At 43.4% G+C, this 26,918-nt stretch overlaps 1 protein-coding gene across 6 annotated transcripts in view; it reads left to right on the top strand.

Moving 5' to 3' along the window:
• The first annotated feature begins 1,197 nt into the window (after nt 1-1,197).
• Nucleotides 1,198-26,918, top strand: part of CACNB2 (calcium voltage-gated channel auxiliary subunit beta 2) — a 386,015-nt gene continuing 360,294 nt past the window's right edge. For 2 of the 6 annotated variants that reach the window (XM_019460630.2, XM_019460627.2), the window contains exons 1-2: nt 1,199-1,366; nt 10,435-10,527. In XM_019460630.2, coding sequence (XP_019316175.1) covers nt 1,244-1,366; nt 10,435-10,527 — 216 coding nt within the window. In that variant the 5' untranslated portion in view covers nt 1,199-1,243. Of the gene's footprint in view, nt 1,367-1,656; nt 1,758-10,434; nt 10,528-26,918 lie in introns of those variants that run through there. The other 4 variants (XM_019460628.2, XM_019460633.2, XM_019460637.2 and 1 more) reach the window with 4 other exon arrangements.

Here is a 26,918-nt window from a genome sequence, read left to right as displayed (position 1 = left end):
TAAAAGGCAGTTGAAGCCTACCTACTGCAGTATATTTCCGTAAAATATAGATTTCAGTACACTAAACTTCATACCTTGTATTTTTACAAAACAATACCGATGCCTGGAAACCTTGTTCTATTGAATTTCGCTGTAGTAACAGTTGTGGAAATGCGAGGCGCCCTCGGATGGAAAAATGAATCCTATCAGGAGGATCTAAATGGGGGGCTGCGGGTGAAACGTTCTTGCTGGGTCCACTACCCTCTTTATCCAGAATTCAGAGCAGTAAAGAAGTGCCCCTGTTGTCCAACACGTGATACGAAGACTTCTCAACTTTGGAAGCACAAGCCCAATCTGGGAGGAAAGCAGTGCTGTTTGGCAAAGATGAAAACCAACAGAGGTCAGGAAGGAGAAACTTGGGACCGGGGTTTGGACCTGGCGGACGAGGCCAGCTGTAGATCCCGGCGAGACCGCACTTCCCAGGTCATCAGCCCCCGCGTCTCTTCTGCCACCGCGTTACTGCCACCATCGAGTGCCTTCCACTGCCGACGGGACGTCCTCCGCAGACGCTCGCCCCCTGGGGGGTGGGGGGGCGCCGGAGGCCTCCCCAGATCGCAGACGTGCAGCTTCGGACCGGAGCCCGGGCGGCCTCTGCCGCCAGCGACCTCGCTCCGGCCCGCGGGCTGCCCGGCTTCCCGCGAGGTGGTCGCGGAGCAGGAGGGGCGGAGAGCCGGGCGCGGCGGCCCGAGCGACGAGGCTCCCGGGCGCAAGGCCTCGCTTTCGTGGCTTTGAAAACTTTCCAGCGCGCGTGCCACGGCGACGCGCAGCGGCCGGGCCGGAGCCCACGCGGCCCGCGCCTCCCGCGGGGAACTTTTCGGCGCCCGGCTGCCTTGTCACTCTCGCTTTCCGACGCGCCTCCCCCTGGGCTCGCGCTCCCCGCGCTGCCTCCCTCCCTCCCTCCCTCCCTCCCGCCGAGGAGCTCCCCCGGGCGCCCGCGGCTCGCGTCCCCGTCCCCGCCGCTCCGCGCTCGCCCTGCCCGGCCGCCCCGCCGCCCCGCGTCTCGCTTTTCAAAATGGCCCGGCCCCGTCCCGCGCCCTGAGAGCGCGGCGAGCGCGGCGCCGAGCCCCGGGCGGCCCCCCGGAGCGGGGAGCGCGGGGAGCGCGCGGAGCGGACGGCAGGGGAGGGGGGGGGGGCGGAACGGGGGAGCGGAGGAGGGGACCCGCCGCCAGGGGCCGGCTGCTAGCTCCGCGCCGACTTTTCGCCAATGGTCCAAAGCGACATGTCCAAGTCGCCTCCCACAGCGGCGGCGGCGGCGGTGGCGCAGGAGATCCAGATGGAACTGCTGGAGAACGCGGCTCCCGCGGGGGCGCTCGGAGCGGCCGCACAGGTAGCGACGGCGCCGCGCCTTCTCCTTTCTTTGTGAGCATTCCGGGCGCCGACCCCCCGGCTCTCCCGGCGCCTCCTCCGCCGGGCTCCCTCGCCTCGCCGCTCCCCTCCCGCCCGGGCTCCTCCGCCGCCTCCTCTCCCCTCGCCCTTTGCCACCCACTTCTCCCTTCCCGGCGCCGGGGGACCCTGCCCCTTTCCGCCGGTCCCCGGCTCTGGCGCGGCTTCCATTTTTCTCTGCTTCCGAAAAGCGAGTGCGAAGGGGCGGGGGGGAGAGACCTCCGAGTCTTCAGAGGCTGCCCCCGGGGCTGCTGGGGCTGCCCTCCTCGCCCCTTCCCGGGAGAGGCACATGGATAGACATGAACCAGGCGAGCGGACTGGACCTGCTCAAGATCGTGAGTCCGGGTGGGCGGGAGGGGCTCGGCTCCCCCCGACCCTTCCGGGCGTGCTCGGAGCTGGGGTGGGGAGGCAGCGTGGGAGGCGGTAGGGGTGCGCAGGGGCGTGGGGCGCTGGGCCCCGGGCACCGGGCGCAGCCGGGACCCCCCCCCCCGCCCCCGCCCCCGCACCTGGGGCGTTCTGCCGCCTTGACGGCTCAGCTCCCCTCGCGCCGCTTGCCGCCGTCTGCCTGCACCCCTCTTTCTTTCTCTTGAGAGAGTTGGGGACGCGAAAGTTTTTATTTTTTCTCCCCCCCCCCCCCCGCCCGCCCTGAAATGTTAGCCGTTCCAGGGAGCCCCGGGACCCCCTTCCTCTCCGATGAGTATTAGCGGTTTCTGGAAAAATTCCGGTTCGCTGCTCGTTGTGAAATAGGAGATGTCAGTTGTGGGCGTTGGGCAATGATAAGGTGGTGGCTTTTACGTAAGGCTTTGGCAGGTACAGTTTGGATTACAGACACCTCCAGGTCTCAGCGGTAAGGAGTCTCTCAACTTTTATCCTGCCAGGGAGATGACTTCAGACTCCGAGCTGTGGGCTGCTGGGCGAGCGATGTGAGGAGGTTAGGATTACATTTCAAGCATCGTTTTGGAGAAATGTCTCTTTGCCTAGCGATACGGGCTTGTTGATTTCAAGCCTGCATTTGCTAGATTGTAATTTGTGGTGGTTACATATTTCTGTACTTAAAAAAAACTTATAAATATGTCGTTTCTGTTTTTTATATTTATATATGCTCAAGAGAGAGCGTGTTCTTAGAGTGTTGTTTCCTGTAGCAGTGGGAGGGAGTAGGACACGGTAATAAAGGTTACAAATGTTTTGTTGCCATTGTTGTTTTGATAGGGGATAGAAATTGACGGCTCTGAGATTCTGTTGATACCGTTAATAATGGCGGTGTCATTGGCTTAATCATGGAGCTTTAGTGAACTTTCTTTTGCTACCGGGAAATAACCTTGCTAACTTAAAACACATAATTCACTTTGAGATGGAAGAAAAATGTGGAAACCAAATTGTGTAATCAGAAATCCATTTCTTTCATAGGGGTAGCACAGCTAGCTTTTAGTCGGCCTTGGGCTGTTTGGCTGCTGAACCAGAGAGGGGACGTATAGCTAACCACCCACATTCCCATCTAGCTTCTGCTGGGGGACCTGAATTCTTACCAACACGTGTCAGATTTGTTCTAAACTCCTGATTTGATCTAGACTCTTAACCAGGTTAGATGACAGTGAGAAATGTACTCCGAGAACTCATTTATTTCTGGATGAAGGTCTTGAATTTTGATAGAAGAAAGGACTTTTAGGCCATTTTTTTTCTTTGATCTTCCTTTAGGGATTTTTTTTTTTTTAAGTTTTCACTCTTATGATAAAAATAGAGTTCCTGAATTCCTGGAGATCAAAGTTACTGCTGACAGAAAACATGACTACATTCAGATAAGAAATACTAAATTCACTTAGTGATTTATGTCGTTAAATGTAAGTCAACAAATTGTTGTTAGTTGCAGTTATGAAATGATTCATATGTGAGGAGACACCGTTTCTGCCTTCAAGGGTGACAAATGTGTGGCAATTGTATGGTACAGGACTCTAAGTGAGGTACTGAATCTTCTATGGTTTCCGAGGAGTAAAGATCACAAACGTTCTATATGGAGTAATCTGCAAGGACTTCATAGAAGAGGTGGCTTTTGAGAAGAGCTTCGAAGGGTGGGTGAGGTTTGACTCGAGATTGTTTCTCAGAGAGATGGTGGGAGCCATATAGGAGGTAAAGTCGCAAAAATTGTAAGTCTTGTAACATACTGATCATGTGTAGCTTGAAGAGAGTATGGAAAGGTACAGATTGGGCAGAGTTCGGCAGCAGATTGACAAGGCAATTTGAGGCCACATTTTGGAGGCATTGGAACCTGCCATGTGATGAATGATAGAACCATGGAAGGGGTTCAACCATGGAGTCGCATTCAGAAGATACACCTAGGAATGTTCTGGAAGGTATTTTAGAGTTTCAGGAGTCCAGAGGTGGAGCTGCCAGACAGGAGATTGGTATAACAGTCTGGACAAGAGGTATTAAGGCCTAAACTAAAGAGAGAGAGAGAGAGAGAGAGAGAGAGAGAGAGAGACAGAGAGAGAGAGACGATAATGGATACGACAGGCCCGTGCGTGAGACACTTCAAAGATTCAATGCACAGGAATTGGCTAGTGAGTGGATAAATATACGAGAGGGAGGAAGAAGGGAGGAAAGGATATTACAAGCAGGTTGGAGGTATAAATATTCAACTGTGTCCACATCCGTCTCGTTGCTTTCTCTACCTTCCAAAAATGAAAGCAGTTTTCCTTGAATTGTGTGTCTATCACCTCGGGTATTTGAGGGAAACTTTGCCATGCTTCTTTTATTTCTAATAAATCATGGCATCGTAGGATCAGAGGGCTGTGAAAACTTGGCATCTATTCACTGGGCAGGACAGGACAGCAGTAAAACCGCCTAAAAAGGGGGGGGGCAGGCTGTCTCAGGAGCGTCCCCCTTTTTTTGTGATACTGAGTAATAGTAAATCTACTTAGAAATGGGATTTTCACTTGCAAATGGTGTGTCTAAGCAATCACTGGTTTTAAGAATCCTTTTTTCTTTTTTTTTACCTCTGGATTTTATTACAAGTTCTGTATGAACAGAAGATTTAGATTCACAGACTTCCCATTCTCCTTTTTTATGTTAATAATCCTGTCGAGGGAGGGATGGGGCACCCCTCCTACACCCCAACCCTTTCAGTGCAGCACATAAACAACACGAATAAGTTTCTTACATGAGAAGAGGGTTGGCAGTCTAACTACGGGTTGTAAGTTCTGATGGAAGCAAATGGCATCGCTTTTTGGGTAACCTGCCGAACAGCGTCACTGCAAACTTGGACCTCCTCCAAAGTCGGGCGCCAATCTAGTATTCTGCCTCCAAAGCTTCAAATCTGCATTGTCTACGACTATAGCCCCCAGCCACGCGTAGCCTGAACTGAGATGTGCTCTACAAGTCAAATGCACACCAGATTCCAGAGACTTGATACGAAATAAAGAATATATGTCTCATTAATCATTTTTATATTGATAACATGTTGCAGTGGTAACCATTTGGATATATTGGTGTAAATAAGACACAGCATTGCCATTGATTTCCCTTGTTGTTTGCCTTTCTCGTGTGGCTACTAGAACGTTCCAACGACACGGGCTTGCATTATATTTCTGTCGGGCAGCATTAGTCTAAAATGTGGCACTGGTAAATCTCAGGGGAGTGGACTCGATGGTGTGTGATGACTGGGGGGATGGGAAGCAGGTGAAAGGGACTGAGAATAGGATAGAGACGGAGGAGACGGGCAAGAAACAAGACGGGTATGTCAGCGCTTTCTGCCCGAAAGAGATTGTAACCGGCACCTCCAGCCACACCTGAAAACGAACAGACAGTAACCAGAGGTCCTGTTTGTTTTGCTCCTAGCAACAAGACCCAGCTGGTTCCACCCCAGCGGAGTTTGCCAGATGCTTTTCAAGCATGTTGTAGTAATACCAGCTGATAGTGGCAACATCCTGAATCACCGTAGCAAGGAGCTTTATCTGAAAAGGGCAGCGGCCTTTCTCCTGGGGCTCTCGAACCACGTCCGTGTGGTTTTCCAGAAACACTTTTAGGTCCGAGGTAGAGCTTAGTCTTTTCACAGTCTCCGGAAGGAATGACCGTGGGTCTCGTGCGTCACGTTTTGCTAAAACCTTCCCCTCCGGGCCCCCCACCCCTTTCCTCCTGATTGGTATTTTCGTTCTGGTACCTGTTGCTGGATTTGATTCCGTTGAATTGCAGTGACGTAGCTTTAGTCCTTTCAGGAAGAGCTGAGCAAAATGTGTTAACCCCGTAATGGGTGGTGGCACCCTTCCCTGTGTGGCTGCAGCAGTAGTCACTGTCCTACAAATGACACACTCAGCATACGCTTACTGTCACAGCTACGCGGAGTTAGAATTAATTATGACACCACCACCAGTAGCCGAGGCTGCCTTAGAGTTCTTTCCAGGCCTGGCTGGAGGCTGCTTACGAAGAGGGCAAGGTTGATCTTCTCCTGCCCTCCCTGCCCCTGAACTTCCCCACTAGACATTTCTCTGCCGTCTGGCCTTGTCCCTCCTTCCTTGTCTACCTCCCGATCCCCAACGCAGTTCTCTTTAGGCTGCCTCTGGAGTCCTTTGTGTAAACTGATCCATACAGAAAAGAACTTACGGTCTCCTTCCTTTTTCCTAGGGAGGTAATCTCCATTACTTTACTCCTCGTAAAGGATCTGACAGTCTTGTTCGTACTAAGCTATCAGTAAATGAGGAGATTTAATGTCTGATTTCTCTCTGGATCATTTTTGCTTAGTTTGTCTGCGGTTCAGAGGGATAAATCTCAATGAATGCTAATCGAGAGAGATGGAAACTTAATTTCAGGTATCAGCATTATGCTGACGAGGAGCAGTCTGCAGGGAGGAGAACGGTCACCCTATCTATCAACCACAGAAGCGGCATCATTCTTGAAGCTGTCCCCAGGGCCTGCCAAGCCAACTGTGTGTGCACGGGTGGGCTCAAATCTACAGTTAACTGGCAACTTCTAAAATTAACTACTATTGTCTATTTCAACCATACAGAATTAGGTTTCAGTGATCTGTGAAATATGAACATTTAAAACTCCAGTCCAATTTTCAAAGTCATTTAGTATCAGAGAAGACATTCATTTACACAGAGCTGATATTTGACATCATCGTGACTGTTGGATATCATTTTAATAAGTCATTTATATACTTGTGGAAATTTCTAGAATTTTTTTCTAGTTTCTGAAATCTGACTTAGCTTGGTTGATGTTTTAGGAGAAGTAAAGGAGTTTAAGTTTACAGTTTTCTTTTTCTCCTTTTTGCTGTGGTGACAACAATTTGTTTTTAGTAAGCTTCACATAACTAACAGGCAGTGAGTGGAAATGAGTGACTTTTTCAGGCTGTGTTCCAAGAAGGATTTAGGGGTCTGCACGTGTCAGGGAGAGTATTATGGGTTACACTTTGTACTCTGGCCAAACACAGACTCCCTTTCTCCTCTCCCTTTGGTGTCCTGACACTTGGGTGACTCTGATTATGAATCATTTTATATATTGGGTGTTCATATATTTAGTGTTGCTAAAAAAAAAAATTTAGAAAAGCCATTTGTCCTAAAGAAGCTACATTTGCAGTAGCCCCTGAACTAAGAAAACTATATACTTCTTTTCCAGGTGGAGGCAAGTAAATATTTGATTAATCTTTCTTGCCTTCCTTTGTTTTGGGAAGATTTGGCCTTTACTTTCTTCTTCTTCTTCCTCCTCTTCTTCTTCTTCTTCTTCTTCTTCTTCTTCTTCTTCTTCTTCTTCCTCCTCCTCCTCCTCCTCCTCCTCCTCCTCCTCCTCCTCCTCCTCCTCCTCTTCTTCTTCTTAATAATTCCTGCAGATGAAATGCTCTAGTCTCCATTTTCAAGGATTTAGAGTAACTAAAGAGCAAGTAATTTCAGCAAGATGGACTTAATTTTAAATATTCATTGGATCAAAGGAAACTTTGCTTTGTAATGGTAGTATAAATTTTCACTAACATTTTTTAAAGTACATCGAAATGGACTATATTAGCTTTCCAAAAGATGCTTTAATTTGTTTTCCTCTTGATCTTGGGTATTGTTACAAGAAACGTTAAAAATTAAAAAGGAGACTATAGGAGAGAAATGATTGCTATAGTTAGTAAAAGGACAGAATAGAGGTGTAATTACGCATATCTGCTTATTTTAGCTTTTAATAAATTTGATACATAATGAATAAGGATTTGCTATAACACTATTAAGAAATGAACAAGTTAATACTTTGAATAAAGCATTCCCCTTAAATTTAAGTGAAGAGGAAAGTATATATACTTTAAAACTATCACCAGTTTGCATGGGCTTCGATGGGCCACAGTTTTTTGTTGTTGTTGTTTAGTTGGTTTTGTTTTTGTTTTTGTTTTAGTGTGCAAACTGTGCCTTAGTACAGTTGAAAACTGATAATCTAACATATATGCTTAAATATATATAGCATAGGTAGCCAAGTGCACCTGAAGTTATGTTTATGAACAGTGTTCGTAGGGGCCCAGAAAAATTAACATGCAGATACAATTAAACACTTTTTAAAGGTATCTGATTTCTTGCAGAGAACGGTCTCCTCCTCTGGGACAGAATGTCTGAAATATTGTGTGGTTTTCACAGTGCCTGTTGTGCATTTATGAGCAACCACGAAAAAGCTTACACACCAAAGCAGCTGAATAGTAAAACATATTTATCCTGAAAAAAATCTGAAGCAAATGACCATGATAGAATTTCAGACTCACTTTCCACCCATTTCAAAATGGTACTGGAAGGACACATCATGATGGAGTAAGGTTATATTTTGACTTTGTTCTCAAAGATGATTGTATGCTCCTCATGAAGACAAATAGTGTGTTTAAAAAAAAAAAGAAAATTTAACATAGATTTGTTCCCCAACCCCCAAAGAAACATGTTAGGCCTTTAATAAAAATCTTTCAAAGGTAATAAGTCTTTTTCTGTATGGAAATATATATATTTTTCTGTATGGAAATATATATATATATGTGTGTATACATATATGTATATATATATATATATGTATACACACACACACACACACACATACATACACATTATTTAAAGAACTTCTCATGCTTTATTTTAGTGTTCTTAGGCTTTGGAAGAAAGACACTTCTGTCCAAACCTTTGTATAATAATTGGAAAAGGAAGAACGCTCTTGAAAGAATGTTATTTTTCAACAGTTTACTGAATAATGTTTACATAAGTAAGAAGAATAAGCTGCTGAGTGAGGAGAACGTTGTATAATACATTGTGAAAGCCCAGCCTAGGTTGTCTTTCCTTTTATGAAGCTGAGAGTTAATTAAATGCCATGGAAACACATTTGTATTATACAAATCCCGTAGATGCTTGAAAGAGAACAAACATCTTTAAGAAAAATTCTTGCTTTAAGATTATACCACCGTCTCACTGATTGCAAAGTCCTGTAACTTAGTCATAACACAAATGTTTGTAGTAGATTTCAGTTCGCCTAAGTGCTACATATACCATGGTTTATGGGATATTTCTCTTTTTAATTAAAAACATATGTGTGTGTCCAATATCACAAAGCAGTATTTTCAAGACCTGAACACACTGATTTTTTTTAAAAGTAACTTTTGTAAATTCTGATGAACTAATGAAGCCTCTTTGAGTCTCATCATTCTAAATGTTATATACCTTACCCCACCTTTTCCCCACTCTTCCAGTCTGTGTGTGATATTACTTTTTATACTACGTATATTACTTCTTAAAATAAGTATGTCAGTTTTAAACTATTCTTCTGACCCTGTGCCATATGCTAGGTCTCATACTAAATGCTCTAAACCTGTTATTTCATTTAATACTTAACCCGGTGAGGTGAGTGTTAATATCCCCTTTTAAAGGAAGAGAAGCCTGTTGTTTGGAGAAGTTAAGACACTGGCTCACTTTCTGCTCTAGCAGGGTTCCAACCTGTGTGCATTGAACTGTAAAGCTCAGCCTTGAGCTACTTTTCGATTGTATGTTAATGTTCAATATTTGCAACGACGTTATCTTTGCCTGGAATTAAACAGAGATTGATGCATAGTTTATTCTCCGTGCTCCGAATGCAAACGGTAGACATAATAGGAAAAGCAAGTTCATTTGCATACGTTCGGGCTTGGCTCGATCCTGTCAATTGAAGCAAATTGTCTCACTTTTTAACGCCCTGTTCTGAAATGCTTGTTTTATTATCGTTAGGATTCTATAAAACTGATTTTTCCTGTGTGCTCAGCAAAATCGCTAAGTGGATAAAAAGCCAGATTTTCATATCCCATTCAAACATGACAATAACGGGCCAGGCATTTTTATGAACTACTTTTAATTTCATCGAATTCTCCACCTCGTCTATAGCCATTTCACCACTTCCAAAAGCAGTCTCTACATCCATTGATCACAGGAGGAGCTGGCACCGTGTTTCCTCCGTGTTCCCTCTGGACCTGTATAGAAACTTCTATATATACATATATATGTATATAAATAAGTTTCAGGGCCAGCAGAATTCATACTGCACGATGTTCTTCAGCCACCATATGCAGTTCTTACAAGTACCTATGGAGTTACAGATTAAAACATGAAAAACAGCTGAAATGGAAGCCCGCACCACTGGGCTGCTGGAAACAGCATTTCATTATGCACAATCTGTCGACGCATCACCTTTTCTCTCACCTTGCTGTTGTAGCTTCTTCGGTCTCTCCTGCACCGAAATCCTTGCTTTTAAACGTTTTTATCTTCAATGGCTTTGCCTCCAGATGACAGATATGCTAACAGATCACATAAGTTGTTTTAATTCGCACGTTATTGAACCCTTTGTCTGGAAACCTCTTTTCCCTATAAACTCACCATTTTGAAATCGATACTTGTGATTCCAGTGTCATTTTCTAATGATGCCCACATGATGGCAATTTATATTTTGTTTCGGTTTTTGACCCCTTTCTAGAAGTAGGCCTAGATTTTGGTGAAGAAGGTCTAACAATAATCTCATTTATCTTTTTTTTTTTTTTTTCCCTTTCTTTTGTAGTCATATGGAAGAGGAGCTAGAAGGAAAAACCGATTTAAAGGATCCGATGGGAGCACTTCCTCGGACACTACCTCAAATAGTTTTGTTCGTCAGGTAAGAGAGCTCTTAAATTTCTGGTTCACAGAGGTAGATTCAAATGAATTTAATTTTTTGAAGGTGATTTTTATACCATTACCCTTAAGATGTATGTGGTGCTATGGTACTTACTTGCAGTTAAAGTGAAAAGCGTGCAGTTTCATGTGATACTTAAAATATTTAAATTTTAAGTGAGATCACGTAGTAATTCCACCCTTTCCTGGCAAGTTGGGGAAAGACAAGTGTAAAATTCACTACAGAGGATTTCTTCGTAACAGAATGAGTGAACTCCAGCAGAAATGATTATGGCTTTGGGCGTTTTTTTTTCGGCTGGGGGAGGGAATCTCCTGTTGTGGGCATCCGTGTTGCCAACTATGAACTTGAAATACCGGTGTTCCCCTAGCTTGAGTTTTCCTCTTCCCTGTTGGGAATTGGATTAACTAAAGAGGAAACTGTTCTTGGTCTTGGAACGACTGAGGCTTCTAAGGTTAAATAAAGCATATGATATCTTTGCGGCATAACTTGAACTGCCTTTGGAGACGTAGCTTTTATTTCAGGTGCTATGTGGGGTATTCCTGTCCAGCTGTTTGCAACTGTCCCCTAGACAGTGAGTGTCCACATCTTTAACATAGAAAACGTTCACACGTGCTAACAGAAAGGATTTTAACTGCCAGAGCAAGAACACAGGCAGCCCTATCTCCGAGGGCAGTAGGTTGTGTGTCTAGACTAAAGTCTTGCCAGGTGTAGATGAGTGTGTATCTTCATGCGACTAACGCTTCTCGGTGGAAAAGAAATTGGGAAGGACAGTGCTAGACAGAACCTGATTCCGTGGCTGAAGGACTCCCAGTATCTGGCCCTTGTGCTCCGAGGAATATGTCGGCCACAGGTCTTTCCCCCCAGATAATGGCGGTCAACCGGAACACCTCCATTTCTCTTGGTGGCCACTTTTCCCGTTGCTTCTTGCGCCCCTGCTCCGACACGTCCCCCCACGGTTAGTAGCACTTGGGCTTCCGTTTGTCCACCTGCCGCACCACTGGGGATTCTGTTCTTGGCTGGTTGCTGCCTCCTTACACTTTCGCGACACAGACAAAGGATGATCCCTCTTTGGCCCCCAGTTCCCTCTCTGCAATGTCAGCTATGCCAAAGGTATGTCTGAGTAACTCACATGCAACGGGAAAAATCTTGGTTCTGGTCTGTGCCAGTTAAGAATTGTTTCGGTTGCAGGAAGTTAGAACAAGAGTTGGTTAGGAAAGAATGGGGCTATTTTGCTAAGAAACATTTAGAAAGAAAAACAGAGCTGTGTTTTAACGGTGTCAGAAAGAAGGAGCCGGGAAGGGCCCAAGAGGAGCCAAAGGTGTGTGCGTTGGCAGAATCCAGGCGCCATGGTCCTAAGAATAAATGAAGGGCCTGAGAAATAGTTGCTTAGCTTAGGTGAGTCAGTGCACAGAAAGTCACCCAAGGCCTTTTCCATTTCAAGCATCCATCTCGATTCTGCCTCTGGGACAAGGAGACTGAACCAGAGGAGTGAGAAGCCACAACTGTGAGTCATTATCTCGGGGCCGGACGTCCGAAGCAGAAAAAAAATAAGCTTCTTAGAACACGTGGTAGTTGTGGCAAAGCCACACAAAGCGACAGGCAGGTTGTCGAGATTGCATGGGAAGAGAAACTGATGTTTGAAGTGAATGCCGCGTTGTGGGCAGAAATGAAGAGTAAACCGAGTCCTCTGTTGCTCGTCTTCGTCCTGTTAAAAATGTCATTGTGAGACAATGGTTGGACTTCACTTTCCAGTTGCCCCTGGCCGTGGATTTCTCTTTCATGGTGCTTTGAGAATTTCATTCGTTAACTTCATTCATTAAGGGGTGATTGCCACACTGCATATAAATTAACTGCGATTTGCTTTTCTTCACGATAACTTCCTTTCGCTTTTGCGTTCCTGGTGATGTGTGTGAGATTCTGTGCTTGAAACACAAAGATTATAAAGAGAGTTGTTAAACTACTTAATGTAAATTTAGATCTATATTGCCAAAACTTATGTGGGCATTTAAGAAGACAAGACAAAATAAAGCAAAACAAAACAACAACAACCCCCCTCCCGCCCCCCCCAAAAACCCCTCTATCCTAAAGGGGCATCTCTTTGAAAGAAAATAAAACCCATCTTCCTGAGTCCTAGAATGAGGTGTGTGCCATGGCATGGGTTTGGGGTGATGATTACACAGGTAATGATTTCAAGGACCCTGAAGTGCCGACTTCCTTCCATCACAGAAGGAAAACCAGTGTCTGTGGCCAGAATGCTGAGTTAAAACCTAGTTTTCCTTCGATAATTTAATCTCTATTCTGTTCAAAACAGCATTCATATTTTGCTGCCATTTGAAAATAAGCAAACGTTACCTTGATAGAACTAGATATTTAATAGAGATGATTTCATCAGAGTGTTTGAAGAAATGCATGGTAGATGTTAGATTATTAAATCACCTGAAAGAACATCTTTTAAATGTGTTCTTTTTATCATAAGTAGATGTTTTGTTAAAACAAGTGACTTGTGTCCATGTATGTTACTTACCTGTCTGTGGCTGGGGCATATGTATAATTGGTAAATCACTACAAGTGGGATCTATTTAAAAATATCTTACAGTTAGATCATATTCCTGCCCTTGAACTAAAAATCATTTCCATATAACTTTGAAACCTTAGAATTACATTTTTAAAAAATATTATATTATTTGTAAAGACTTTTTAACTATTTGGTAACCACTAGGTACTTCAGAAAGTTTCAGAGTTTGGAAATGAAAATTTTGTATAATAAATATATTAAAAATTTCAAAAATAAATAACTGACAGAATAGCATAGACTTGGCTCTGAACGGAGTTGTATCTCCCCCCAATTCCTATGTTAATTGTGTTTGGGGGGGTCTATAAGGGGATGATAACAAGGTTAGATGAGGTCATATAAGAGCAGGTCCATAATCCTACAGCACTGGCAGCCTTATAAGAAAGAGATACCAAGAATGTGCACGCACAGTAAAATAGCCACGTGAGGACATAGTGAGAAGATAGCCATCTGCAAGCCAAGGAGAGAAGCCCCACCAGAAACCCACCCTGCCAGCGTTATGATCATGAACTTCCAGCCTCCAGAACTGTGAGAAAATAGATTCCTGTTGTGTAAGCCTCTCCCTCTCTGGTGCTCTGTTACGGCAGCCATAACAGAGTAATACAGGTATGTATATAAGGGGGCACGAAAACAGGCCTATTTTATGTATTTATTTATTTATTTACTCTTAAAGTAAACATTCTTACTGATCTGTAACAAAAATGCCCCCAAATGCACAAATCATAAGTGTTCAGTCTGATGAGATTTCACAGAGTAAGTCCCCATGTGGCTATCACCCAGGTCAAGAAATCAATATCACCAGCACCTGAACTCCCCCTTTTGACCCTTCTCAACCATTATTCCCTTCTTCCTTACTAAAGCTAGCCCATTACTTCTTCTTTTTATACCATAAGTTCCTGTGGCCTGTTTTTGGAGTTTTATATAAATAGAATCATTTATATCTGAATTCTTTCACTCAGCTTTACGATGGTTATATTCGTCTGTGTTGTGTGTTGCAATAAACGGTGAATCTTCTTTGCCGTATCGCACTCCACTGTTTAAATATAGCACAATTGCTTCTCTACTTTACTATTGCTGGACATTGGGTTATTTCCTGTTGGGGTTATTGAGAGTATGGCCGCGTACATGTTCTGGTATCTACCTTTGGTATGTGCACGCGTGCATTTTTGTTTGATCAGTAGAGTGGGATGGTGGGCCACGTGAACGTATGTGTTTAATTTAAGTACACACTACAAGCCAGTTTTCCAGAGTGGTTGAGCCAGTCTGCACTCCCACAAGTAGTGGGGAACAGTGTCAACTGTTTCACGGCCTTGCCAACACTTCGTATTGTCAATGTTTTTCCTTTTAGTCATTCTTGTGCCAGTGGTATGAATAGCCCTTTCCCTGATGACTAAGTCACAACTTACCCATGCTGGATTTTAGCCCTGTGGCTGTTTGATGAAAATTGTCTGCTAACCGTTTGTTGGAACATGTTGAAACATACTGGAATGCGGTAGAACGTGAACATGAAGATAAGTCTACAAAGTAGAAGGCTGAGAGGCCTTCACCCATGGTTTTATTTTATTTTTCCAAACTTTTTGTTGTATATTTTGTACCCATCATTTGTTCGTGGTGCTCTAACTAAAGTTATTTTGTAAGAAGGATCCTTAGTCTTAAGGAAAAGTTGCTTATAGATGGGTTTCTGCTTTAGGTCCTGAAGCAGGATAACAGGGACCATGAAAGAATTTCACAGTCATAGATAAAGATTCCCGGTTGTTAGTTCATCAGTTGACCTTAAGTTAACCAACTGAACAGTCTTCTGGTCCTTCACATCATCAGCCTGTTTGAGGTCAGTGATATTTCAGAGTCGGGATTGGAGGACGACTTCCTTCTTTAACTTAGTTAATTTCCCCCCGGACATCAGTTTTATGCAGGGGCTCTGGGAGAGGGGCGGAGCCCTGATCAGCATTGCAGCATGGCCACTGCCCATGGGTTGTTGGCTACATGTTTCATATATTGGTAGGCTTTTCCAGGTGCTGTGGGAACCGAGGTCGCTATGATTTCTACTCTATATAAGCTTGTTGTGAAGTGATGGCCGAGCTCACCTTATCTGTCAAGCATTTCAAAGACAGACCTTGTTCTTCCTCATATTTCCTAAAACCATTAGTTGGAGGGAAAGTTAATTGTGGTGTTTTTTAACTGTGGTCTTACTCCTTTATGCTGCAGCGGAAATGTTACATATATGCAATATATGTTCACAGTATACCGCACTTAAAATTTCCATAGTTCTCTTTGATGTATATTGTATCAGGAGACTTACTTAAAATGGTTTCTTTTCAAGAAGGAGGTGAGTGGTTAGGGGTCGCTGTGAAAGGACTAGAGTCTGAAGCCAGGCTGCTCAGTCTCAATTCCGGCTCTGCCATTTACTAGTTGGCCCTTGGACAAGCAGCTTAATCTTTCTATTCCCCAGCCTTTTTACCAGGGAAATAGTGCCGACTTCCAAAGTTAGTTGAAAGGATTGCATGAGTTCAAACTTGCCAATTGCTTAGAACTGTAGCTGGTAGCTAGAAAGTACTATTGAAGAGCGTATTATTATTTATAAATACTATAGGCCATTGAGAACATCAGTTAAAACCTGGATAAGAAGTAGAGCATGGCAGAGGAAATCATAATAGTTAGGTGATATTAATAGTTATCTATTATTTCATTGTTTACCGCGTATTCTTTCTGCACCTCTGTTTGAGGCACAGAGAGGTTAAGTAACTTGTCCACAGTCACATGACAGGTAGGGTTGGAGTCAGATTTTGAATCCAGGTAGCTGACCCCAGATTCTTGCTTTTTTTGGATAGGCTACATCTCCTTGTAACAAAAGCCATGAGTAAATCAAATTGAATGACAAGTGCTTTCTTCTTTCAGCTAAGGAAGACACGTGGAAAGATTTCTACCGGTGTCTTGACTGGAGAACACATACAAAGTTAGTCTGCTTTTAACTTCCTTCCCCACAGGAAGGTGAGGATGTCTTCAGCATTGTAAACATCCCCTGGACATCATGATGCAACAAACCAGCTTTATTCCCTTATTTCTTGCATCAAAAATTGCTGAGTTCCAGTTTGTGCCACCATTCAGCACACTCTGCCTCCTGTATGAGTAATGCCAAGTGGAAAAGTAGTGCTGGGAATGTTTCCTTTCTCCCACACACACTTAGAACACACACTTAGAATCCTGAAAGTCCTCTTTTTCTTCTTCTTGTTTTGAATACACTTGGCCGTGAACTTAAGTCCGAAATCACCTGCAGCATCATGCTGGTCCACTTTGAGGTTTAGCTGAGGCTGATACAGGCCCATGAATCATTCTTATTGTGAATCTGGGTAATTCCAGGTCCATATACAACACCTGGCTTTACAGCAGGTCCGTTAGAAATGGTTTTTTAGTTCCTTAGGCTGTTGCTTCATAAACAGGCATTTTAGTTTTAATTTGTTAAGAGGCAGAAAGTGTTAAACATGCCTTCTAGGCACCCTAATTAGAATTAATGAAGATTATTGTTCAAATTATTTATGTACTAAATGGTATTTAATATATAAAGCTGCAGTTATCTTGGATTTATTGAGATTATTACGATACCGAGGTTGTCTTCAACTCAGGGAAAAACTCTTTGTACTCTGGCTCTGTGTTGTGAACAGATATGTTGATAAAAGAACTTTATTCATCATCATAACAAGGCCAGCAAAGCTACCATTCTTAAGATTCTTGATGTGTAGGGCCTTGCTTAAAGTTATAGTCTATTAAGATAATTAAGTTGTCATATAATGTAGCTCTTTCCTTCCAACTTCATCACAGAGAGAGAGAGAAAGAAAGAAAGAAAGAAAGAAAGAAAAGAAGGAAAGAGAGAAAGAAAGAAAGAAAAGAAAGAAAGAAAAAGAAAGAAAGAGAAAGAAAAGAAAGAAAGAAAGAAACAGAAAGAAAGAAAGAAAGAAAGAAAGAAAGAAAGAAAGAAAGAAAGAAAGAAAAAGAAAAGAAAAGAAAGAAATCCCAGGGGTCTGTTGTCAAAGGAGGAGGAGAAAAGAAGAATGAGTAGTTTATTTTAGCACCAGAACCTAAGCGAGTAAATTAATTTACTGGAAGAAAAATAGGTGGAGAAGAGTAACAAGGCCTGCCTGGCATCGAAGGATAGAACGTTTGTGCTGTTCTTTTCAAGAGATTGTGCAAGAACCGCTAACTGTATAAATTCCTCGATACTGCCAAGGTCAGGGAAGCTATGTACATCTGCAAATGAGCGCTGGTCATCAAAGTTAAAGCAGCTCACGGGGGGGTGGAGAGGGCAGTGTTAGTCCTTCTCTCGAGCCCAGTCACTTCTCTTCTGTGTGCTCCCTTCCTTCCTTCCTTCCTTCCTTCCTTCCTTCCTTCCTTCCTTTTTTAATTTCTTCATTTTCTTAAAGACATGTGTTCTCCCTGGCTACATTTATGTACCTGGCAGTATTCCTAAGATGAACACCAAATGCTCAGCGGATGCCTGCCAGTTTGCTTTATTTGGACGACTCCACAGCATGGCAACTTTCATTGAGAGCAACGCCGTCATCTGAGCTCTGCTATAGGCCCTGCCGTGTATGGCCAGGACCCACAAACCGTTTCCACTGCTGATTTTCACAGGTCACCCTGGCTGTGCCAACTGGGGTCTTTTGTGCGGAGACTTCAGCCTTAGGAATCAGCAAGTCTTTTTTTGGAATTTTCAAGTGCCATTATTCTTTGGGGGCTCACGAGGGAGAACTCTGCAACCGATCTGGGATTGTGCTCTCGCCAACATATGTTGTGGTTGTAACAAAATAATCCTGTCGCTTCCAAGGGCTTCCAGAATACAAATCAGGATGACAAAATGGAATGAACCAAATATTTAACAGAAGGTTGCATGACACTTCCAGAACATGGTATTCTAAACAAATTCCATCTCTTCCAGTACCATGTTCTGGGTGCCGCTTTTTTGGACCTTTTATTAGTTCAGATTGGCTTTAAATGCGAATGATTAATCACAGAGACACACAGCCTATTTTTTAGTTTTGTTTTGCAAAGGCAGATTAAATTGTGATAATGATTACAGACTCCAGGCCTGCGCAGACTGATATGTTTAAGGCTGGATAAATCTTTCAGCCCTTAAATACTGGCTTGTTGCCTTGTTATGCTGTATTCGTCACAAACACAACTATAAATAATAACGTGGGAGATTTATTGCCACTGTGATTTCCTGTAAAGGTCTTTCTATCTTATTAGGCATTCACCTAGGTTTTGTGAAGGATAGGACCTGTTCTGAGACCTCTTAAGAACTCGTCTTAAATATATCAGTAGAAAAATACAGAGCTTTTTAGGAAAGAATTCCCTTGTTCTTTCTACCGTGTCAATCTATATACAGCCATGAATGTTTCACTTTTTTTTTTTTAGGAGGCATTTTAGAAAGTATTAAAACAAAATTTAGATTTTCGTACTTTATACAATTAGCTTTAAGACGTCTTTCTTGATGTAGGTTTTGTGGGAGAACAAGGGCATGATTAGCTATGAAATCTGCCCCATTCTCAGACTGTGGTCATGTATTTGGAACACCTCCTGTGTGAACTAGGTTCAATTAAGATCTCTAATTATTAAAATGGTTTTGTGGATTGAGGCATTTTTATCTTTGGATGTTTTTTTCCTATTGATACAAATATATAATTTTAAAACCGAGAATTATTTCTGCAGGTGTTTTTAGTTTCTTTGACCCTCAGATGTTTCAAATTATAATATACTTTCCACTTATGCCCCATTTTCTGCTGTTATTATCCATCCTCTTTTTGGCCAATGTCTGTAGTCTTGGAAGTCCTAGACTGAAGTAACCCCAGGAGATTAATCGAGAATTTACAAGTGATCTGATATGGAGTAACTAGTATGCCTAAGAAAATGGAATTTCATTAAATACTGAATTTGCAAAAACTGTGTCTTTCAGTTGAACGTTTAGAAGTACCACTTAAGATCACTTACTTAGCTTAAGGTTAATTATTCATGTGTCTTAGGTCTTCATAGACACCATACCTGAGATACTAGTCTGGTCCCACGAAGGGACACTCTTTTTAGGGACGGAATTATTGTCAGCTTCTCTATTGATTTGTTTCTGGAAGGCTTCATGTCTGATGGTTATCAGATGCTAGGGAAGTCCGTTTTGAGATTTGGGCTTATGGCTCAAAAATACTTGCTGTGGTTCAGTTCAACAAGTAATTATTCCAATTCTGTCGCATCATTAGTCCACATTCGTGACCAGGCATGTGTGTTTATTACGAAGACCCCGAGATGGAGTAAAGTGACCCAGCCCCCACCTCTACCTCAGATCTTATCACGCTTCCTTTCTCCATGTGCTTATTTTAGAGTTTGACCAATAAGGGGGGGCGGGAGGGATAGGAAAATAGTCACAGGAGGAGGGGGGAACATTTTTATAGAGTCTTCTGTGGCTACGTGATAGGGAAAATGAAGATGGAGCCCTTCAGGGAGTCCTTGTCCCCTGCACCAGCTCACTGTCCGTGTCAACCCTCCCAAACTGCCATCAAGTTTTAGAGAATTGTCTTGGCTCAGGGCCCTTCATGATTCCCTTATGTCGTTGGTGTCTGTAAAACGTTCCAGCGTCCCCTCCTTCTTTTACTTCATACCTGGTGTTGAGTCACCGGGGGACAGCTTGACTGGCTTCTGACCAGGACACGTTGCCTTAACTCTGCTTTCCCTTCTCCATCCTGGCTGAGAGTCTGGGCACCGGGACCTCACCAGTTTTTCTTTCCTGGAAAGTAGTATTTTCTCGAAGCCAGGGTCTTCTTTCTCCTATAGGTGGAAGCTTGAGGGTTTACTCCCCTTTAGAGGTCTCACTCCCATGGAAAGATTCATGATTTCTCTGTGGTCAGGGTGCTGTATTTGAAAATTGGTAAATGGGGGGCACCTGGGTGGCTCAGTCAGTTCAGTCTGACTTCGGCTCAGGTCATGATCTCCCCGTTCATGAGTTCGAGCCCCACGTCGGGCTCTGTGCTGCCAGCTCAGAGCCTGGAGCCTGCTTCGGATTCTGTGTCTCCCTCTCTCTCTGCCCCTCCCCCATTCATGCTCTGTCTCTGTCTCTCTCTCTCTCTCAAAAGTAAATATTAAAAAAATTTTAAATAAAAATTAAAAAAAAATAAAATTGCTAAATGGCCAACCACCTTTAAAAAACAAAAACAACCCCCGCCCCCCGCCCCCAACCAAACCAAACAAGCTAACTGTTCATTTGAAAGAAAAATACTGCAGGTGGTGTATTCCTTTGCTAGAGTTTTTGTAACTACGTACCACAAACGAGGCGGCTTCAACAACAGAAATCTATTGTCTCACAGTTCCGGAGGCCAAGACTATGAACTTGTCCTTCCTTCTGAGGCTGTGAAGGAAGGACCTGTTCCTGCCTCTCCCTGGCTTATAGGTGGCTGTCTTCGTGTTCATGCAGTTTCTCCCCCTTTTGGGTCAGTCTCCATATTTTCCCCGCCTCCCTTTTGTCCCCCCCCCCCCATTTTTTTAAAATTTAAATTTTAGTGAAGATACAGTGCAGTATTGGTTTCAGGAGTAGCATAAGTGATTCATCACTTACATCACCCAGCGTTCATCACACGTGCCTCCTTAGCACCCGTCACCCATATAGCCCATCCCCCGACCCACTTCCCTCTGTCGACCCATAGTTTGTTTTCTGTCATTACAAGCAGATCAGACATGTTGGATTAGGGTTCATCTGGATGACCTCATGTTATCATAATTACCTCTACGAAGACCCTATCTCCAAATAAAGTCACATCCTGAGCTCTCAGGGCTTAAGTCTTCAACATGCGGGTTTGGAGGGGGGCGGATCATAACTCAACCCACAGTAGATGGTGACTGTTACAATTAGCTTCATATGTAATTTTGTTTTCTTGTAGCTTCCATGTTTAACATGAAGATAGATTTACACTAAAAAACCAGCACAGAAATAAGTCAGAGAAAGACAAATACATGATTTCACTCACATGTGGAATTTAAGAAACATAGGGGAAGGGAAGGAAAAATAGGATAAAAAGAGAGAGGGAGGCAAACCGTAAGAGACTCTTTTTTGTTTTAGATGTTTTTTAACGTTTATTTATTATTGAGAGACCGAGAGATGCAGAGCGTGAGCAGGGGAGGGGTAGAGAGAGGGGAGACACAGAATCGGAAGTAGGCTCCAGGCTCTGAGCTGTCAGCGCAGAGCCTGACGCAGGGCTTCAACTCACGAACTGTGAGATCATGACCTTAGCCAAAGTCGGTCGCCTAACCAACTGAGCCACCCAGGCGCCCCCGTAAGAGACTCTTAAATGCAGAGAACAAACTGGGGGGTGCTGGAGAGGTGTTTGGTGGGGGACGGGCTAAATGGGTGATAGGCATGAAGGAGGGCACTTGTTGGGATCATCACTGGGTGTTACGTGTAAGTGACGAATCACTAAATTCTCCTCCTGAAACCATGATTCCACTGCATGTTAACTAATTTGGATTTAAATGAAAATTTTTAAAAAGCTAACATGTATCAGAAAAACATCTTTTTCTAGAATATTAAAGGAGTAAAGAGGTACGTTTCCCCCATATGTGTCAATGGGATTCCTGTATCTTCCTGTGTATGAAATAATACGTGAAAATTTCATGTATTTTCATAATTGATCTAACCAACTCAACTAATATGTCAATTATGAATTCTCTTCAATTTTCACTGTATGAATTTTCATTTAGATTATTCCATTTCTTCAAAGTATAAGACTTTCTTTCTAAGGCCTTGATTACTTGCACCTAAGGACATGTCAGGGATTTATAAAGTGTTCAAAAGGCTTGGGGCTTTTAGAGATTAAATTCATCAGTGTTACCCAGAATCTGGTTCACTCCTTAGCATACTTTGTGTGATGGGTAAAACACACATGAACTATTGCATATCAACAACAGGTGGGTTCTTTGTACTTAGTTTCGTGACACCTGTCGATATACACACACAAGCATTTTTGCATGTGTGTGTGTGCATGAGTATGTATTTGTGACTTTTAGGTTTTCCTTGTACCCTTTAACCTCTCACATTTAAAAACAGAGCTAAATTTGGGGCACCTGGGTGGCTCAGTCGGTTGAGCGTCTGACTTCAGCTCAGGTCATGATCTCACGGTCTGTGGGTTCAAGCCCCGTGTCACGCTCTGTGATGACAGCTCAGAGCCTGGAGCCTGCTTCAGATTCTGTGTCTCCCTCTCTCTGCCCCTTCCCCGCTCATGCTCTGTCTCTCTCTCTCTGTCAAAAATAAATAAACATTAAAAAAAATTTCTAAAGCAGAGCTAAATTGAAAAATGTACTGTGTTATGGCCTACCTCAGTGTTTTTCATTTGTATCAAGATCTGAGCCACTTAAAAATAATTTTTAGACTTGCATTTCTCACAGTGAATTATTAACTCTGTTGAGTTTTTGCAGTTGTGATTTCTAGCTTATAGTCATTTGATACCAAGAAGAATGAGGAATTGAGGTCCTCCTTTAATCTTTCAGACAATTATAAGGAGAGCCGTAGCAATGAAGAAAACCACATGGTCGGTCAGAATGCCCCGTTACGTATTAGCCACTTGTGGGGAAAAAAATCAAAGATCGTCTGGCAATCCCTTGCTGATTCATTTGATGGTGTTTACTGGTTCACCAAGGTGAGAAACATGCCGAAGAATGTTATTTACTCTTTTCAAGGTCTTATTTCCAGTAATTTTCCTTCACTAAGCCGGATGTGTTTAAGGAGTCCAGTCTAGAAATCTCAATGAAAGATTTCAGAGTCAAATGTGTCGTTAGCGTCAGAGCGCTGGGCGTGTGCATTGTGGAAACAGTTCCCAAGGGATTCTAATGCTTGCTCAGGATTAAGCGCTGTGACCTGGAAGGGATCAAGGGATCAGGCTGGGTCATAAGGAAAAAAATTAGGTAGGAAGCAGCCACCAGGAAAGTAGTAAGCCAAGACATGACTTACTGACATACAAATAGCTCTTTGGTTGTTGTTGTTTTTTTAAGTGTATTTATTTATGTTGAGAGAGTGTGTGCGCACACACGTGAATGAGTGGGGGAGGGGGAGAGAGAGGGAGGGAGAGAACGAATCCCAAGCAGGCTCCAGTGCTGTCAATGCAGAGCCCGATTTGGGGCTCAGTCCTACAAACTGTGACATCATGACTTGAGCCAAAATTGAGAGTCAGCCACTCAACCGACTTAGCCACCCAGGTGCCCCGGTGGCCATTTGGGAACTTAGAGGAAGTGTGTATTTTAGTGGAGGAGCAGAAGGGAGGCCTGTGTGAGCCCGGAGGAAATGACATTTCATTCAGAAGAGTAAGAATAGGAAGGATTTGAGCATTTACTCCAAGAACAATTTTATATTGAGATTTTCGATTTAAATTAAGAAATTCAATTTTAAGCACTGAAATTAATATTCAGATTAAATTAAGAATAACTTAAACATTTAAATGTTAAGCACACAGGGTATTTGGGGGATGCTAAGTATCCATGTGTATGGAATCTGGATGTATGGAGATATGGATGGGAGATGAAGTTAGGGCAGGTTGGAGGGCACCAGATCCCAGGGCTTCTGTGCCTTGAGTTACGCAGCAGCATCCTGGGTGAGAGAAGCTTTGAAAAAGTGCACTGATGGGTCGGCTGATTGGAAACCAGTCCCTGTCAAAGAGCGTATGAATATAAAGTTGATAGTGATAGCTAACTTTTACTGAATACTGATGGTGTGCCAGCCACTCTGGAAGGCACTTTATTAAACAGTAACCCAACTCACGGAGGCAGGTGCTATCGGCATCCACATCTAACAGGTGACGAATTGAGGCCTTAGGTTAATTGATTTGCCCAAGTTCATACACTTAGAGAGTCATTATTAGATCAAACTGGTATATTCTTGGGGACGTTTAAGGCGTTCGTTTGGGCAGTCAGAGACTTCAGGCCACACTGATGCTCCAAATGGGGGAGAACATGACATGGTAGTTCTGGGTCACTAGGCCAAAGCCATCCGTTATGACTGTGTGCGGAAGGCCCGAGGTCCAGCCACCTGAGCCGTGACTGCCAAGAGCAGGGCAACCTGTTGGGTCCCAAGAGTGGGGTTGGCTTCACGCTGAGCTCCAGTTCCATCAGGGAGTTAGGAGAGTCGCCTCTTTAGTGCTGAGTATATATGGGGAAGAGCTGTTCAAGGGTAGTGAGTCTAAGGGGACGCTATGTTAATCATACCATTCTTCTAATTTTTCTATAGTTTTGAACAATTTCAAAATAGATTGGGGCAGGGGGAAGTGGTGGGGTGGGAGGGAGAGGACAGAGTGCTGAGTAAGCTAACAGCAGAGCTCTGTGGGAGCCCTGGACCCCAGGGCAGGGGCAAGAGAGCTGTGCCTGCTGAACGGAAGCACACAGAGAAGGACGGGGCAATTTCTCTCTCAGAGATTCCCTCCACAGTGTCCTGCCTGCCTGCCCGCCCGCCTCTCCAGAAGATGTTTCTGGGGCCAAAGGGCCTAATAAAACAGAGCTGGGAGGCAGAGGCTGATATTTTCTACTGGCAACCTTATTCCAGAATTTTGCATTTAAAAAAAAAAAATCTTACAAGACTGTTTCAACAGGTAAAGTAAAACCATGTACAAATCCAATACAAACAGGTTTTCCTCACAGATGTCAAGAAGGTGAGAGGGTTTATGGCCCCAAACAGCTGTTTATCTTAATATCATATTATGGCTCTTTCAGTGAATTTGCACAAACCTCTTTGAACCAGCCATGCTGACTAACAGCCATTTTCCCCAGAGTAGAAGTAGTCATTAGTGGTCGTATAAGTTGAAACTCAGCCATTCTCTTTCTGCCTCAGGCCATTCGTTTGTGGGAGAGCAGTTGTTTGAGAAAATTAGGTTATTTGGTTACCAAGAGACACTGCCCTTTCCCCTATCTAATTACCCTCTTTTGGAAGAAGAATTGCTTAGTATTTGTTAGACAACTCCACGTGCTAATGGTGTTGGGGGAGATGTTTACGGCCTTCCTATAAAACAGATCAGAACAGTTTTACTGTTGTTTTGTTCATATAAGAAGCATCAGCATCCTGAAGATGTGATAAGTCCTGTGAATGCAATAAACTATGTTTTAATGATTAAAAAAAAAAAAAAGATTGCAGATGGCCCGATTTTCACACACAGTTGTTTTAGGACCAGACATCGGTGCTTAGTCTTATTTAGTCAGAGCGGAAAAGCGACTCTGGACTCAGGGTTTGAAGGTGCCTACACTTTATTTATGAAACAGTGTCTCCGAGCATTTGTCTGTGTCAGTGTGAAAACTATATTGGAGACAGGCCACGTGTGCGCGTTACCCTCTGACTCTGCTCAACTTTATTTGTACTACGTTCTCTTTACTGGTTCTCGTTTACTCATCTGCGTATCCACTCACTGACTCGTTCGTTCACCAACATGTGGAGTGTCTTTGCCCGGCACTGGGCCAGATAGAAAACAAAATAACAAGGTTCTTTCCAATCATCAAATCAGTCAGTCCTGGGCATGCAAGGTACAGCATGGTGACTGCAGTTTATAAGGCCGTATTGTGTGTTTGAAAATTGTGGTATAAATTAATTCAGATTTGAACTGCCTTGAGTTTTAAGATTCATCGCTGTTAATTTATAATGGAAATACTTAGGACCATAATGATAATGCTGGGTTACTGGAGAGCTCTGAGGGCCCTCTTCTTTGTGGGAAAAGATCACCGTAGTGATCTTTTCGCAATAGATACATAAATCATTTCGACGTTGTACACCTAAAACTAATACAATGCCGTCTGTCCCTGGTGTCTGAAAAAAAAACAAATAACAAGGTTTCTGGATGAAGATATCAGAGTGTTAAATGGATTCGTGCTTTACAGCCCGGTGTTACAAGTTCCATAATAGAGGCGAGTTCAAAATGTGGCAGAGACACAGGGAAGGGTCTGTGGTGCAAGGAGTTGTAGGTTTCTGGGTCAGGCATGTGCTTTCTTTTGGATTTTCGACCAAAAGAGTCTACTGAGAAAGTTAATTTACTTTAAAAAGCAAGCTTTAAATATAAATTGATCCTGTATCCATAATATGTGTGACAACATATATACATATATATGTATAAATGTATGCACATTTCTTTTGACAGATTATTTTAGGGATTGCATGATGAGTGTAACCTAGCATTATCGTTATGGTCCTAAGTATTTCCATTATGGATTAACAGCGAAGAATCTTAAAAATCAAGGCAGTTCAAGTCTGAATTAATTGATATCACGTAGATTTAGGAGCTCCTTTGCTTTAATCTCTCAACTTAGAAATCTTCCTGGATGTATGTTTGAGAGACGATAAACACTTTATTATTTGGCGACTAGTTTCTTCGGTGCACTAATTCTTTTGGTTTATGAGGTAGAGTTCAGGCTGACGAAGAGGGAAAAGGTCAAGTGGAGGGCCCTCAGAGCTCTCCAGAATTGGGAAGTACAAAGAAATTTGAAGTAATTTGAGGTCTCTAAACCGTCTAGATCCCACTATCTTCCTATTTTCCTTCCCAGTTACTGAGAATAAAACTGGAAAGGGGCACCTGGGTGGCTCAGTCGGTTGTGTGTCCAACTTCAGCTCAGGGCATGATCTCACGGTTCGAGCCCCACATTGGGCTCTGTGCTGACAGCTCAGAGCCTGGAACGTGCTTCGGATTCTGTGTCTTGCTCCCTCTGCCCCTCCCTTGCTCGCTCTCTCTGAAAAATAAATATTAAAAGAAAAGCAACTGAAAAGTCTTTCGAGCCTGTGGCCACCACTGCACCCTTCCTGACTAAGTCA

This window comes from Panthera pardus, unplaced genomic scaffold (genome assembly GCF_024362965.1).
Source record: "Panthera pardus isolate Hobbes unplaced genomic scaffold, ASM2436296v1 HiC_scaffold_6, whole genome shotgun sequence".
NCBI lineage: Eukaryota > Metazoa > Chordata > Mammalia > Carnivora > Felidae > Panthera > Panthera pardus.
The sequence above is the reverse complement of the archived record's forward strand: the minus strand, read 5'-3'. Positions and strand labels throughout refer to the sequence as shown.